Source organism: Abrus precatorius, unplaced genomic scaffold (genome assembly GCF_003935025.1).
Source record: "Abrus precatorius isolate BTA unplaced genomic scaffold, Abrus_2018 Scaffold10, whole genome shotgun sequence".
Lineage (NCBI taxonomy): Eukaryota > Viridiplantae > Streptophyta > Magnoliopsida > Fabales > Fabaceae > Abrus > Abrus precatorius.
This window is the reverse complement of record NW_020874292.1, coordinates 17,602,277-17,620,154: the sequence shown is the minus strand read 5'-3', so window position 1 is coordinate 17,620,154 and position 17,878 is coordinate 17,602,277. Positions and strand designations below refer to the sequence as shown.

Below are 17,878 nucleotides of genomic sequence, written 5' to 3'. Positions count from 1 at the left end.
TCACCCAATTGCTTGCTTGTGGGCTGCTAAAGTTTGCAACAACTTCACTTCTTGTGAAGCATCCAAATCTGCTAAAATGATCACTAACAGCTTGTTATTAGCCTTAAAAAATGCATACTTCAAATGTTTAGGCTGAGGCTTCAGTTTGAGTGTAGGTGGCTGCATAATAAAGGAAAGTGTCCTGGTGGAGAAGTCTAATTCTGCAACATGCATCTGAGCAGGTTCAAGGGTATGTGTACTTCCTGTAAGCAAGCTAGAGCTTTCTAAACATGCTATTGCACCACATGAAACATAATCAGCTGTTAAATATGCATATATTTCAGCACAAACTTTACACAAATCCCTTAGAGTGCATGTACAACTAAAAATATCGGAAAAATCAGTACAAAACTCCTTAGTTAAAACATCAATAATATCTATATAAAATGCACTATGCAGCTCTAATGGATGCTTCATGGCCTCAAAGACGTTGAACTGCATAACATCGTCTCCAAACTCCATGGATAGAATTCCTGAGTGAACATCAATCTTTGTCCTTATTGTTTTCAAGAAAGGTCTACCAAGGATCAGTGTACGCATGTTGGACTCTTCTACCATATCTAGAATGTAGAGATCTACAGGGAATATTAGCTTATCCACTCTCACTAGCACGTCTTCTACTACTTCAGTAGGGAATGCAGTGCTCTTATTTGCCAATTGAAAGACTACACCAGTTTGCTTTAGAGGGTTGAGACTCAAAGACCTGTAGATTGATGTAGGCATCACGTTTATGGAAGCACCAAGATCAAGTAATGCATTGCCGAAGGTTGAATTCCCAATAGTGCAAGAGATTAAAAGTACCAGTATCCTTTTTCATCCCCTTTCAGTCTCCTCTTGTTAGTGCATATCTCTTTAAGGAACTTTGCATATTTTAGAATTTGTTTTATCGCATTCAGCAGTAAAATGTTCACTTCTACTCTTCTGAATGTCTCAAAAAGCTCCTTATCAAAGTCTATTGGTGGCCTTGGCTTGGCCACTCTGTTTGGAAAGGGAAGGGGTGGTTTCTGCATAATTTTTGAACTGCTAGGGGCAGTTTGGTTCTCTATGTTTTGCTGCTTCTCTACCTTCACATCATCTTGTACCTCTTCATCTTTCTAGTTTCCTGACACTCACATTTCTACGATTTACCTTTGGTTGAGAAGGGAGTTGTCCAGAACCTTGAGACTTAAATTGGTTTACAGTGGTAGCAAGTTGACCAATCTGTGTCTGTGGGTCTTGAATGGAGGCATTGACATTCTGTTGGAATTGCAGATTTCTCTTGGCCATTTGTTTGACCAAATCCTCTAATGAAGGCTCAGAACTTTGTTGTGTTTTGCTATTGCCTCATAGGGGGTGGTCTATAGCCATTACTTGTTTGGCTAGTCTGTTGCGGCTCAGAGGTACCATATCTCATATTTGAATGATCATTGAAGGCAAGATTATGAGATTGGTACTGGAACTTGTATGGCTATTGTTGTCTCTGAGGTTGTTGGAAATTCAAAGCTCTGTATTGGTCTTGTCTCCCTCAAAAACTTCGTGGACAAAGGCTTGTTGGCTACCATCACGCAGCAAAGGACAACAATCTAAGGTGTGCTCTATGGAGGAACAAATATGATAGTCTCTGGTCAGCCCTCCTTGTGGAACAGTTTGTTGCGCAATAGCTAGCTGTCTCATGAAAGTAGTGAGCTCCTCAATTCTGCTCTCAAGTCTGCTATAATTTGCTGCCATATAGGTTAGTTGTTGCACATTATGCACCTCTCTCATTGGTGCCATGGCTCTTGTATGAAACTGCTGAGAGTTCTCTGTCATGTTATCAATTAGTGCTCTGACTGCAGATGGTGTCTTGTTCATGAGAGCTTTACCGCTTGCTGCATCAAGCATACTCCTCTCCATTGGAGCAAAGCCTTCATAGAAGTACTGAATAAGCATTGGTCACTGATCTGATGGTGTGGACAGGTTGCGTATAGCTTCTTGAATCTCTCCAATACTTATAGAGGCTTTCTTGGCTAAACTGTCTGATGCCACTGATCTCTTTTCTTATTGTGGCTGCTTTGGAAGCAAGGAAGAACTTCTCTAGGAACATCCTCTTCATGTCTATCCAGCAAGTGACAGATCCTGGCTGCAGGTAATATAGCCAATCTTTCGCTGCACTATCCAAGGAGAATGGAAAAGTCTTCAATATGATGTGGTCTTCTAGAACTCCTTGAGGCCTCATTGTTGAACAGACTATGTGAAACTCCTTCAAATGCTTATAAGGGTCCTGACCTGCACTACCATTAAACTGAGGCAACAAATGGATTAAACCAGATTTTAACTCAAATGAAGTATCTACATTAGGATATTGGATGCCTTAGGGTTGGTATGTGACATCTGGTGCAGCCAATTCCTTAAGAGTTCTTTCGTGTTGATTATTAGCCATAATATCAGAATGCATAAATATACTATCAGAATGATCACAATTAGAATGCTCACAATTAGGGTGCACACCAACACTATCAAGGGTATTAAGGGCATCACTACAATGACTATGCATATTACCTTCCAATTTAAGTCTATTCAACATGTTCTAAATGCGTTCAATCTCAAGATCAAATATGAGTAATTGACCAGAATTAGTTCTAGTCATGCACCAAGAAGCAGATCGGTCGAAATCAACAAGATCAACAAAGTCAAAGTGAATCTAATTGCTCTATATTCTATTTTTAATAATTTTTTTAAAAAAAATTATTTTTTTGTGAATTTTTTGTCCTAAATCAAAAATAAAAAAATTTAAAAATATTGAAAATAAAATAAAAATAAAATTAGAAAAGCGTTCTAAACAATGGAATTTGTGATTTTGAGCAGCACCATGAGTAAAATGAATAATATAATATCAATGATTTTTCCAACTCACAAAATAATAATAAATAATAAAAAAATGTAGTAAGATAATAAAATAATATGCTCCCACGGTGTTCTATCATGGTTCCTAAAATTCTAACCTAATGATTTACGACATGCATTCTTACCTTGGGTGGTTTGTAAGCCTAAAGATAAAAGGTCACTAGTGTTAAAATCCATTCCATAAAGTCATCCTCAATCAGTAGGTAGTCTACTAGATGTAGGGACTTATATAGATAAGATAAACTCTAGCTGAAGTTCTTGTGATAGACAAATAGGACGTTCATCCAGATTGCTATCACTACATAACTTTTCTAAACCTAAAGTTTACTCAACCCCAGGTATAGGGTCTCGCTCATGTTATGCATGATTAGTGATGTGTGAGGGAACAAACAAACCTTATACAAATCAAATAATAAAAATAAACCAAATAATTTACTATAGAAAATGCAAAAAAAAAAAAAAGAAATTGAAATTATTTTAATTTATTATTTTTTGTATTTTTTAAAAATATTAATTAAATTTTATTTTTAAATTTTTTAAATAAATAAAAAATTTTAAATTTAAATTTAAATTAGCAAATTGGTTAGATAAAGTTTGTATCTCCAGTATATCTCTGTAACTATTCACACTAATTCCTTTCATCACATTATACTTATCCCAAATCCTTTTCACATCATTCTCGTTATCTAACTAAAAGATTGTGCTTAGTAAAGCACTTTCAAACTAAGTCCAAATCATACATAATGTAAAATAATGCACTAATATACCACAATCAATCATTATACATCATCAGGCTTTCATCATAATCAAATATAACTCAGATAAAGTGTCAAATTCATTCATATCATTCCTGAACTATATGCTCATCACGTATTTCATATGAACTCAACACAACATCTCAATCAATCAATATACACTTTAGACATTCTACATTAATTAAATAGCATTCAATCATAAAGTTACAGGCAATAAACACATAATAATACTCTTGTTAGTACAAAATATTTGTTATGTTCAAAAAAACAAAATAGAGCTCTCCTCACATTGGGATGAAGATTAGTAAGGAGATTTATGAAGAATATCCCTTCAAGAACAAGGCTCTTCCGACATATGTTTAAAATAGAACACTTTTGAGAAAAGAGAAAATAAAAAATTGAAATAAATTTAGAGAGTTGAGCTCCAAGGGACTTATTTGAAGTCAATCGGATTGGACATCCTAGTTCGCATTTGAGAAACAATTGAGGTTTAGAGGGGTTTTATCTAAGGAAAGGTGGTGAGAGTTTAGAGAAAATTCAAAGGAAACGTAACTTGAAATGAATAATGAATATTTTCATGCTTGAAATCCCTTAAATACCCTTCAGCTCGTGCGCTCTTGCTTAAATGGGGTCATTCTCACCTGGGTGAGTCGTCTCTTGCCTAGATGAGAAAATCACACAGAGAGTTTTTTTTCTCAATTTTTTAATATTCTCGCTTGAGCGAGGGTCGTTCTCCCTTAAGCAAGAAGGAGTCCTGAGAGTTGGTCATTTTTTCAGTGAGTTCTTGCTTGGGCAACTCATCTTGCCTGAGCAAGATCTCTTCTCGCTTGAGCGAGATGACTTCTTCTCTGAGCAAGAAGATAGTTGAGTCAAGTCTATCTTGTCTTGCCTGAAAAAGACCCATTCTCGCCTGAGTGAAATTACCTTGAAATCATATGATTTTGGATGCTTAGTCTTGCTTGAGCAAGACTTATCTTGCCTAAGCGAGACTTATCTTACCTAAGTAAGACTCCCTACGTTAGACCTCCATCAAACACTCATCCAATTAAATTAGAACATATTCTGGCAATACTCAATATTTAACAATTCATCAAATAATAAAGAAAAAGAGAATGTTACACTAATATTACTAACTAATGAAGATATTTTAAAAATAATAATGAATGTTCACTTACTCAACAAGAATTTTAATTTAGTAAAAATAAAATAAAAAATTAATTACATGTGTTATGCCAAAGCTGATTTCTCCTTAAATAAAATATTAGATTCCAATTTTATAAATAAAAAATTAATGTTTAAAAGAAATTTATTTATTTTTAAATAGACTTGTCCATTTTAATGCAAATTAATCAAGATTTAATATATCTTTTAAAAGTAAAAACAAAATAACTCGTTAAAAATTGAGTAATTAGTGTCTCCACACACACACATATATATATATATATATATAAAATATAAAATTAGAATTAACTTTATTTAAAATAAAGTGAAGTATAAAAAAGAAAAATATGTTTATTATTATTAAAAATAAAATATTTCATAATTTTTCTTTGAATTATAACAATGAAGGTTTTTTTTCTGTTTTCCTACTTTATATTATTTTTATCTTTTAGATAAATTAAATCAATTTTTATAGATGAATTGTGAGAACAAATTCTTAAAGTAAAGTTTTTCTAAGAAAATTTTTAAACAGAAATACCTTGAAGATTTAATTCTACTTCTCATCATGTCAAGTGATTTATTATGAGTTTATTGATGAGTATTTTAGAATTTTGATAGTAACAAGCACACAAATGTTTAACAAATAACGAATGACGAAAATAAACGGCAATATGAATTGATGATAGATAATCTAAGCTAAGAATCGAAGAGACATCTAATTAAGTTAAGACTTAGAATATATCTTGTAAAGGTAATATAAGCTTGGACATTTGTGACCTTGCAAAAATATTTTATATTTCTTATTGTTTGCATAAGTTTTACTTGTATCTAAATGATTTTTATAATCTAAGAACAATATTTTTTGAATTAAATTAATTAGAGTTTCGATTCTTTTAAAAAAAAATCACAAAATTGACCTAGTCAATTACCTTAGTTTTATTTTTGATTAATCATCGGTAAAATATTTGCCTAATTGATTATTAAAGAGCATCTATAACGCAATTAAATTGGTGCCATTTGCCTAATTGATTAGGATTATTGCCTTATCGATTAGCTTGGTTCTAAACTTAAGCAAATGCTAAACAAAATGTCTCTAATTGATTAAATTATGCATTTATATCATATTATTTACATTTTTACTTTGAAAACTCTTTAAAAATCCTTATTCAAATTTTAAACAATTATAAATACAAGAAAAATTCAAGGAATATTTTACATATTTATCTCACTATAAATCACATTTCTTGCTTCTCTTCAGTTCATTATATGCATCTTTTTACCTATATTATATATGAGTAGGAACCCTTAAAAGAATATTTTTAAATTTGTATGCCCCAAGATTGTAAATGAATATTGTACTATTTGTTATAGTAAGAAAATCTCAAGTGATACTTGGAAACTGGATGTAGATTTTGAAGTAGTTGGTGGTCTCTTCAATTTTTGCATGTCATTTATCTTTAATGTACTTGATTAATCCGAAAATTTCTGAATCTCTTATTGTGATTATTATTCATTCAATTTTGGGTGATTTCTTTTAAAACACAGTTTTTTTTTAATTTCTGAAAATAATTTACAAAAATCTTCAAAATTAAATCAACTCTCTTTTTGAATTTTGAGACTACTTGGTAACATATTCTACATCAAATATATTTTTTGAATTTGATATTTATTTAAATTTTATTTTTTGATTTTTTAATTAAAAATACATCTTCATTAATTTTATCTAATATAATAAAATATTTATTACTAATAATTACAATACTTATTTTTGAAATTTTTAAAATATTAAATAATCATATAACTTTTTAATTTTAATGTAATATTACTCATGTATAATGTATTGTATGAAAAATTATAATAATAAATAGCAAAAAAATAAAATAAAATAATAATAATATTATATTTTTATGTAATAAACATAGTAAATATTTATTTATTTTTATTATTCAACTTTAAAAGTGAGATTAATATTTAAAAAAAAAATCGTCGCCTTTCTTGACCATGTTTTCTGTTCTCTTTGGAACACTTTATTTGAAAAGTACATTGCCCATGATAAATTAACATGTGTATAGTATTTTTTTAAGTGTATATTTTTAGTTGGAAATTGATTGTTTAACTTGCCTATCCCTGTTTATGGTGAAAATTGACAGTTTATAAATAAATAATCTAAGAGCAATCTGGAGACTAGATTTAGGTCCTCTTTTAAGTGTGTTCTTATTAAAATAGATATCGTGAAACATATTGTTAAACAGAAATAATGAACAATGATAATATAGAATTGAATCATAATGTGGAATTTTTTACAGAAATGTGCTTAAACAAAAACTAAATTTGCAAGAATGGAAAGCAAAACAAAGCAAACTAAAAGTGAATATAGAAATGTAAATAATGCAAGAAAATAAACGTATGACTCCTATCAACAACGAACAACCACCGTAAGCCTCCTGGTAGCTGGTGTCTGGGGTGGTGCAGGGTTTCAGCGTGCAGAGAATTTTATGTGTGGTATCTAGGTGCAAAAAGTCATCTCCCGAAAAGTGAAGCTTTGACGTATTTATAGGCAAGAGAAACCACCACCATTCTCCTTTTTTCGCAGATACTTTTTGGTAATTGCCTTCAACTGCTGCCCATTATCCACGACTGGCTCTGATCGTGCTGTCGGTTGTTGTTTCTTTCATAACTGCTATTGTCCACGATCCTTCTTGATGTTGTTGATCCTTCGTTTGGTGGTAATTGCTGGTAACTGCTTTTGAGCAATAGCTTTTGAGTCCTATCATGATTCTTATGGACTTAAAATCTTTTCTTTTTATTTTCTATTTTTTGAGCTACTCTGAGAAAAATATAAAAGACTTATTTAGAATTATGAAATTAGAATAATTTCACCTTGATTTCTATTTTTCGACTAAATCTGGGAAATCTGAGAGCTCTTTTTGGTCTTGTGGACTTAGAATATTTTCTCTGTTCATTGTTATTTTTCGAGCAATTTTGGAGAGAATCTGGAGCTCAACCAGATTTATAGACTTAGAATATTTTTTGACCACTTCCTGTTTTTTCGAGCAATTCTGGAGAAGATCTAGAGCTCAGTCAGATTTATGGACTTAGAATATTTTCTAACCACTTCCTGTTTTTTGACACCTTCTAGGTGTCAGGGACTTGAAAACCCTCTAAAACTCCTTAAAAGACCTTCAATCTTATAGACTTGGAATAATTTCTTGTCAGTTATATTTTTCAAGTAATTTTGGGTGTAAGAGACTTGAAACTACTTGGAAAAGCATACAATTTTGTAGACTTAGAATAATTTCTTATTAGTGACTATTTGAAAACTCCTCAAAAATTGCTCAAAAAAGCCTATAGTTTTGTGAACTTAAAATAATTTCTTGTCAATCCTATTTTTCAAGTAAAAGTGGGTTTTTTTATGTTCTATGAAAAACTACTCAAAATGTTGTTTCTTTCTTGAGGCTTTTTTCATGATTCTTAAAATTTTCATCGTGCGAAAGCTCTTTTCTAAACCCTCCAAATCTTCTCCAAAAGTAAATCTTTCAATAAGGTTTTATAACTTAAAATTTTTTTCTTACCCCAAACAATCTCCTTAAATACATCCTGAGCTGAACACATTGGGATCTTATATTATTTTATAAAAGTATGAAAATAAATCTTGAAAGTTCCTTGAAATATTTAAAAAAGATAAATTTTTAATAAATTAATATTTATCGTATTCTTAAATATTTATAATTAACCTTAAAATTGAGGTTAAAAAAATGTTATTTCTTTAATCCATCACTATACTAAATTCTCAGTAATTTCTCCGATTTCAAGACCAGAAGAATCTTTTGTTTGTTTGTTTTTCTCTTTTGACGAGCAATGGCACAAGAATCTTGAATCACGAGTTGAGCTTCACTTCTTCGAGGCAAAATCATTATTTGATTTTGTAGCATTTGGCAGTTTGTGCCTGTCGCTAGCTAGTCGCTGCTAGAGAAACATACATCGTGGCCTTTTCTTGCACAAAAATAAACATCAAAAATTAAAATAAGTTGAGTTAAATGCTATTTAGCTCTACTACGTGAATCAATTTGTGGTCATTACAGCCAAGTTATAAATTGGAATTTATTAGCAATAGATTGGATATTTTAAATTTAAGTAAATTATAAACATAAGCTTTTTAAAATTGAAAAAAATTTAAAAAAATAAAATTAAGACACAACATTTCGATTAATACAATGTGTAAAAATTCATATAGTTAGTTATTTATTTAGTTTAAGTAAAAATTTATTTTAAACAGTTTGATGTAAATTAGTTCTCATTTTCAACTAGTTAATTAACTAAATTATGTTATCTACTGTTAATAATTTTTTATGGTAATTGTTTACGTAGCAATGATGTAAATTTGGATCGAATTAATTGTTTTAACCAAAAATCAACGAATCCACATGTGTTTGGTCACGTAATATTAATAAATTAATCGATCTAAAATCAGTAGTGGAGACTTTTATTTTTATTAATAAAAGTTATTAATCAGTGTAAGATTATGTGTTACTTAAAGGAATCAAAATATATTTATATAAAAAGTGGTGTAAAGGTGTACCTTACACCAATATAATTTAATATTCCTATGATTATTTATGTCAAAGTTGGTTGAAATTAAACAACTACAAGAATACAATCAAAATATTCTCATTTTCATATGTTTTAAATGTATATATTATATTAGTTTTGATGCATAAGAATAAAGTATAGAATAATTTAGAAGAACAAACTTTTATAATTATATTTTATAATGAATGATTAAGATTAAAAGATATAAATTATGTAAAGTTTTTAAAAGTGACGTGATTTCTTAAAAAAGATTAAGCAACTTATTAAATCTAACATTTAATACATCTCTTATGTATATACACACAAATATAATAGTTTATTATTTAATTATTAGAGTGTATATATATATTATATTTATTTTAAAATAAAATATTTGTATATTATATGAACTAATACTTAAATAATTTAAAAACATTAGATTTATTTAATATTTTTAATTTGATAATTAGAAAAAATTATAAAAATTATAGGAAGAAACTTTGAAGTTATTCTTAATAATTTGATGGAGTGAAACCTGAACTTTTGAAAAGTAGAAGTACGTATTAGTGAAATGATTTTGATGAGAAGCTGTGCAAATTATTGAGTTGGATAGCAATGATTGTTGGAGATATCTACATGAATGAAGCGAATCCCATTGTGAGTCGTACCCTACATTTTCCTCAGTTGGAGAAACTTCAATTATTGGTGCGCGCAATCTCAAGCCCCACCCATTAAAACTTCTGTCTAGAGTCTCACATTTAATATTTTAAAAGATAAATTTAGCTCATAAAATTTAAAAGATATTAAAAATATAAAACTTAGGATACTGTATGACGTGAAAATTTGTCAATAGTAAATGTGTTAAGTGTCTTCAAAAGCCTTAACATTGGTTAAAAGATTTATTCATTTTTCAAATCACGTTGAAATATATTGAAAAATATATAAAAATGTGTATTAATAATCATACTGGTTAATAATATATCAAATAACATTATAAAAAAATATATGAAATGATAAAATTTAAATATACATTTTTAGATATTAACACTATTTCTTATTCAAAATTAGAATTTTACTTTGATAATACCTAAATAATATTAAAAACAAATTTTAATTAAAATAACACTATAATTTTAATTAATAATACCTAAATAAGAATACATAAGTTTTATTCTATATAAATTTTTTATTAATTAATACTTTTGCTATGCTAGTTATATGTGCATGTTTAAGTATGATAGTGTCCTATCTTACCCATATTCTACATAGCATATTTATTATATTTTAAATTTAAAATAACTAAAATTTTAATTAAGTAAAATACATTTATTTTTAATATCTTATACTTTTAATTAGTGCTCTCTTATTTTTTTCCTTTATTATTAGTGTTTGTATTGTAATAACATTAATTTATGCTTTTTAACTTGTAAAAAAATGCATACAAATTAACAAGAGTCGTATTCAAGTTAACTAAAAGAGTCGTTAATTAGCTAAATATAATTTTTAAATACCAAATAAATAAAGGTATAAATATTAAAATGATGACCCACAAAAAAACAATCAAGAACAAATATTTTCTTAAAACGCACGTCTAGAGTTGAATATTAATTAATAATTTACTCAAACTCATTCGGTGTCATCCTTACTTGCAAAGTGTAGTTACTTTTTGACAATTGCTATCATTAAAATAATAATAGTACAATTTGTTATTTAATATTTTTATATATCTTCACAATATTATTTTAACAAGTGTGATTTTCGTAAATTTTACATAAGCCCATGGTTAATATAGTTGGTCAACGAAGAGATAAATAAATAATTAATTGTCGTTTTTAGTTCACTTACTACACTAAGAAGAAAAGAAAAGAGCGACAACATGTATCAGATGCGGCATCTCGAAGGAGATGCGTGTCTTTATAATAAATAAATAATAGTTTTGATAAAAAGAAAAAGTCAGCAAGGCAATGTTTGATATACCTTTTGATTAGTTAATGATTTTAGGTATCTTTTATTTAAAAAGAAGTCCTAATTTTTACGGAGTCATATAAAATTTTATTAATAAAAAATATGTGGAAAATGTGTAATCAATTAAAAAGCTTTTGGCTTTACTATCCGTGTGCGATTTGGACTTTAGAGTTACGACATTGAACTAATCGACGATGCGGTTATGAAGCCAATTTTCATATCTGAGATGTCATCATCGTATGGTGTTGCGGCGTATACGACACGACACTGTTGTTGGCAAATTGCAATTTGAAATTCCATAAATTCTACGAATTCGAGTTGGTCATGCAATGTTGCACACACACATGTGTCAACACATTGGCACTTTATGATGATGATGTTACATACACATGCATGATTCAATATTTGGTTTCAGTAAAATGATTGGTTTGCTTTGGCCGTTTGGTTCGTTGAGGAGCTCACTTTGGGGTTTGGGCCCTCTCTCGGAGCTACTCTTTCACTGCTTCTAAGAGCCACTTGGGGGAATGTGAATAAAGTCATCAACCCTTCAGTCGGTTGCTAACCTGAAGTTAGTAACATGTAAAAATAAAGCAGCCAAGGTCAAAATATAAATTTCAATTATGATGGGTGAAATTGATTTTTGGCTAAAGAATAAAATGATTTTCAGTGACTATCTTGATATAATGGTGGAGACGAATTTTGTAGTAGTTTAAAATTATCACAATTTTAAAACTCTTTGCACAGGTAATATATTTAGTCTCACATATTACACATAATTGAAATTAGTTATGGATACAAATGTACTGATGGTTTACAATTGCCACAAAATTAGAGACAATAATGCAAATGCAATACTAATTGGCAGGTGTTAGGTGTGCGATAAGTCTTGTCTCTATCGAGTGCGAAACTATTAATGATACGATAAATTGCTTTTCAAAAAATATTATTTTGATAAATAGTCTTTAATTTAAAAAATAAGCTTTGATTTTGTGACAACTTAATTTCAATTTTTATTATATACCTTTATTTATCTTTCAAATAAGTCTCTTACTATTTTATTGCTTTCGTTAACTTGAATTTTTTAAATTAAATTTAAATATTTAAAAATAACATTTTTAAATATATTTATTTTATTAAAAATATAATAAATTATTTTTAAATAAATTATTTTATTATTAGTTTTTTAAATTAATATATTTTTTTTCTATAAATGTAAAAGTGTATACGTTTATCATCATGAAAACATAAAGTATATTTAACACTTTCATGATTCAGTAATTAAAAAAAATTGTAAGAATAAAATGTAAGAGAACTTATAATTAGTCTCTTTTGAATAAGACCCTTTCAACCAAATTATACAAATTAAAAAATATATTAAAAAAGTAGTTAATGTATAAGTTTTTTTTTTTTAAATAATCACATTTTAAATTCACCCCTAATTAAAGTCAAACTCTATTATACCTTCACTACAAGAAAAAACATATTTAGTTACGAAAAATTTTCTAGCTAATCTCTAGCTAATAAATTTAGCTATGGATTAGCTACGAAATTGTCCGTAGCGTAAAACAAGTCGCTAATTAGCTACACGGATTAGCTACAAAATTATTCTGTAGCTAAGCTATAGCTAATCCATAACTAATTCATAGTTGATTATTCAGTAAACAAAATAACAAGTCCGTAGCTAATTAACTAGGGATTATCCTAACTATTCTGTAGCTATTAATTTTTAGGTTCGTAGCTAATCCATAGTTAATCCCTAACTGACTTTTAATAAATAAAATAACAAATCCGTAACTAATTAGCTAGGGATTATCCGTAGCTTATTCCATAGCAAAAGTTTCTAACTATTTCTAGCTATTTCATAGCTATTCTGTAGCGAAAGTCTCGAACTATTCTGTAGCTATTTCATAGCTAATCCGTAGCTAAAGTCTCTAACTATGCCGTAGCAAATCCATTGCTAATCTGTAGCTAATGTTTTCAATTATTTCGTAGCTATTCCATAGCAAATCTGTAGCTAAAGTTTTATTTTAGTCCGTAGCTATTCCATAGCTGATATGTAGCTAATGTCTTCATTATTTTGTAGCTATTCCTTAACAAATCTACAGCTAAAGTTCTATTTTAGTCCGTAGCTATTGCGTAGCTAATATCTTCAATTATTTTATAGTTATTCTGTAGCAAGTTTGCAGCTAAAGTTTCTATTTTAGTCCGTATCTATTCTGTAGCTAATTTGGTAGCTAAAGTCTCTAACTATTCTGTAGCTAATCTATAGCTAATGTTTCCAACTATTTTGTATCTAATTCGTAGCTAATCTATAGCTAAAGTTTCTATCTTAGTTCATAGCGATTCCATAGCTAATTTGTAACTAAAGGTTCTATTTAGTATCTAACTATTTTGTAGCTAATCCATAGCAATTGTGTAGCTAATTTTAATCCAATATCTTATTTATCATTCATAATTAACTTCTAACCACAACATAAATAATTTAAAGTCCGCTATATTAAATATCCAAAAGCTGTAAATACAAGAAAAGTGTATTAAATATCTGATCATTAATACAGAAACAAAGTCTAAATTCAAGACATACAAACATAAAGATAGTAATCAGTCTAATCCTAAATCATTGTCATCATCTTTTGCCTCAGCAACTTGATCTAATGGTTCTTCACCTCGAGGGGGTTGTACTGGAGTTAAATTTGGAGCTCGAAGGCCAGTCTACTGGGATAAAATTCCCTCCAACATCAGTGCCAACTAAGTACTAAGAAAAGATGTCGTTGCTGCATTTACAGCTGCATCTATGGCTACTTGTGATGCAGTAGACATAGAAGAGGAAGTAGCACATGCTGGGGTTGTAGACATTGATGATTCATCAGTTGACAGCTCTAAGCCGTGACCCAAGCCATGAACCCGTCCCTTTTTGGTGGGACCCGCAACCTTTAACCACACATCTGGGTTAATCTTAGGATAAGATGATTCTTCACCATACTTTTGTGACATTACATTATCAAGGTTGTCCTGCATATATTACAAGCAAAATATTTACCAACTCTACAAATATACTTTATCTATAACTTCTATGATTATACTACAGGAGCAAACAACACAAGATGATGTAGTGTCAATCTAATGCAAAGGAAAGAATGTAAAAAAAGCAGCTGAGAGATCATAATAGGAACACCAAAAACATTAAACAATATGATTATTATATTACAACTCTATATTCAGTGATAAGGCCACACATTCATTACTCACTATGAAACCCAAATAGAAATTATTGATAAGTAATAGACAAAAAGTCTTCCACAGCTAACAACACATGACCAAATTCAAAACAAACAAAAGATGTACATCACGCACTTTAGAATAATATTAAGTTCATTGAAAAAGAGAAGATAACTATATGTTTCTTGAGATCTTCAATCCATATTACAGAGCACACAAGAAAAATAATAACAAAGCCAAGAATCCTGAAACTGAAATCTTCAACAATCAGAATAGTAAAATCTCCCCTACATATGAAAGTCAGCAAATGATACAAGAGAAATAGCAAAACCAAAGGCATGGGCAGCTAATGATAATGTACAACAATACTATAAATCATATGTTCTTATATAGCAAATAGTATAAAATAACTAACAGTATAAAAAATTAGGTTTAAGCCACATACAGCAAATTGCTTAGAGTGCTCAGATACAAATGCTCTAGCATTGTTCTTATGTGTTTTATGGTACACATCTCAATAAGAAACTTGCTAATTTCTCTCTATCTCCTGTAATCAACATTCAATTAGATAGAATACATAAAAAAATATAATTACTGAATCAAATTTGTTATATCATCTTCTTTTGTGTTCATGAAAACTAACGGATCCTCTTGTGTGCAACATTACATCAGGCATGGAGGCTCTATTCCTCCTAGCAACTTCTGACTTCCTTTGTCATTGAGGGGACAACTAGATGTCAACTGTAACGCTCTGAATTTTTGTAATATTAATTATAATACATAAATCTAAATGTATATATGTATGTGGGTATTTTTGGATATGTGTTGTGGATGTGTGTATATATATGTGTATGCATGACTGGATAGGCTGAAAATAGGCTAAATGCCTAAGTGCAGGGTGTAATTCTGAACTGTTCTCGATGTAGCGAGAGGGCCCTAAGAGGACAGACAGTAACTGTCGCCTTCTCGCTGTAGTGACAGAGCGACAATTTGGGGTGCATTTTTGTAGTGAGATTCTGCAGAAACCAGAGTGCAATTTCGTTTGAGATTTTCGCTGTGGTGACAAAGGGTGTCGCTGCAGCGAGAGTGTCACGACCAGAAAGGATTTAAAGGGGGTTAGGATTCGGGGAGAGTTATTTCTCCCTCTCCCTTCAAAATCCCTTGGATCTTCTCATACCCAAAGCCCTATTCCACCGATTAATTGCCTCCAAAGTCGTTCGGGAGCTTGATTGAAGGTTGAATCAGCGTGGAGAATGCTTGGAGGTGAGTTTTAATGATTAGGGTTTCGTTTCTCATCCCCTTTTCTCTGTTTCTTGGTTTCCTTGGATTGTCATAGAGTTTTTCCATGTGTTTTAGGCTGAAATCTGTGTAGGGAGCACGTCCGTGGTTGAATCTGAGTGTGGGTCTTCAATGCAAGGTAAAAGGGGACTCTACCCTATCTCAATGTATTGTAATTCTTGTGTGTTTTGATGATTAATGCAATGTGGCTAAAATAGAAGATAAAAATTGTGTGTTTGATAGAAATTGATATGCAAAGTAATGTGTGATAGAATAATTGGACCTCGTGAGGGTGATTGTGTGTGATGGAATGTCATTGATTGGTGAATTAGTAATATTGTGAATAAATGTGGACTATGTGCCATGTAATGTGAAATGAATGTGGGCCAGGTGCCATGTATTTGAGTGCCATGTGGGCTGTGTGCCGTGTGTAAGCATAACTATTTCATGCGTGAATGGGCATGTTAGTGTCATGGTAATGTGCTGTGAATGGTTTAGCGATACATTGGGGATGTGGGAGATGAGGACGGTAGAAATACCTTGGGAAAGAAGGAGTGGTGGTGACACCGACTGCAAAATGGGTGCACCACGGGCCACACACTTTCTTCCTGACTAGACCTCTGACCACTATCTTTGCTGAGCGACCCGTGACTGCTCACATGGTATCCGTAAGGCAAGAGTAACCGGCGACTATTCATGGTGTAAATCTGTGATCACAGTGCCACAGTGAGTATGGCTAGCGTGCATGTGCATGGGTTTATGACTTGTACTTATGAATGTGAAATGCTGCTTGTGATTGTGTTTGTTTAATGTGTTGGAAATGTTTTGGAGGTGAGACTCTACGTTGATTGTGTGTTTTTGGGTAGTGTAGAGTACTCACCCTTACATTCATTTTTCAGGTAATTAAGACGATTAGTACCAGACTCAGTGAAGGGACAGATGGACTGCTATAGGACTTAGATTTATTTTGAAATTGTTGTAATTGAACTAATCCTGTAGTAGTTATTTGATATTAATTTGTAACGCTTCACTTATTTCAAAATCTTTTATAAAAATTTGGTTTTCTGATTTGTGAAATTATTATTTAATTGAAATAAATTTAAGGTGTTGCATCAACTAATCCATCCTAAACTTCAATTTTCATCCCCTTAGGCCCATGACCCTTTGCATCAGTCAAATTTGTAGAGTTTGCAACCACTAGTGCTTTAGCCCTTGCCTTTTTCAACATGTCTGAATAGCGATCATTGCATGTCATCTCCCATACCTGTCTTGCCATATTGCGATCATGTTATGATGCAAATTGATATTTTTCCTACAATAATAAAGGAATGAGGTAATATCTCTTTCATTTTTAAAGCATATATAAAGAACTCAATTAAGATATTACCATAAACTCTTGAAATAATGCATCTTTCATATCAGTGGGATACTCTTTCCACTTTTCTGCTGGGCTGGGCATCCTCACTAGCACAGAGGACATAATGCCACGAGTCATCTCGTTAGGGACAAACTGTTTCCTATATGTTGTGAAATATAAGAAAATAACAATATGATACATAATTAAAATTATAATATTACTATTACTATTACTTACGGATTAGAAATGACCTCTATAGATATAACTTTTCTCCTATCAGTTACACAAGACTCAGTTGAACCTATTGAAGTTGGGCTACCCATCATTGAGTCAGGTATGTGGGTGCTTGCAGTCTACAATTCCGGAGATAGAGAAATAGTAACAGTAGGAGTAGAATCACCTGGGCTAGAATCACATGGCCTGGCAACATCTGATGGGATAGTTAGTGGGGCAACAGTTGATACGGTAGCAGCTGGTAGGGCAGCATCACCTAACATGTTTATTGCAAAAGAATTAAAAATATTATGCAATACATTTAAGTGGAAAGAAATATAGAATTAATTATTCAATGTATAATAAGATATACCGTGAACAGGTTAAGAAGACCGACCTCTGCCTTGGACTCGTCGACTGCCTCTACCTCAAATTGGCATAAATATCTATACAATGCATT

At 30.7% G+C, this 17,878-nt stretch overlaps 1 protein-coding gene across 1 annotated transcript; it reads right to left on the bottom strand.

Annotated features, from left to right (window-relative positions):
* Nucleotides 1–1,305, bottom strand: LOC113851974. The gene is made up of 3 exons (XM_027482241.1): nucleotides 1,168–1,305; nucleotides 841–1,043; nucleotides 1–742 (listed from the first exon to the last, which is right to left on the bottom strand). Exons 1-3 carry the CDS (start codon nucleotides 1,303–1,305, stop codon nucleotides 1–3), a joined length of 1,083 nt encoding a protein of 360 aa, XP_027338042.1.
* Nucleotides 1,306–17,878: the final 16,573 nt, after the last annotated feature.

Excerpts from the sequence above, each read along its gene's own strand:
- LOC113851974 (XM_027482241.1), bottom strand. The coding sequence starts at position 1,305 with ATGGCCAAGAGAAATCTGCAATTCCAACAGAATGTCAATGCCTCCATT. Across the intron at positions 1,044-1,167 it reads AACTCCCTTCTCAACCAAAG|AAACCACCCCTTCCCTTTCC; the intron begins GTAAATCGTAGA and ends AAAATTATGCAG. Across the intron at positions 743-840 it reads GGGGATGAAAAAGGATACTG|GTCTTTGAGTCTCAACCCTC; the intron begins GTACTTTTAATC and ends ATCAATCTACAG.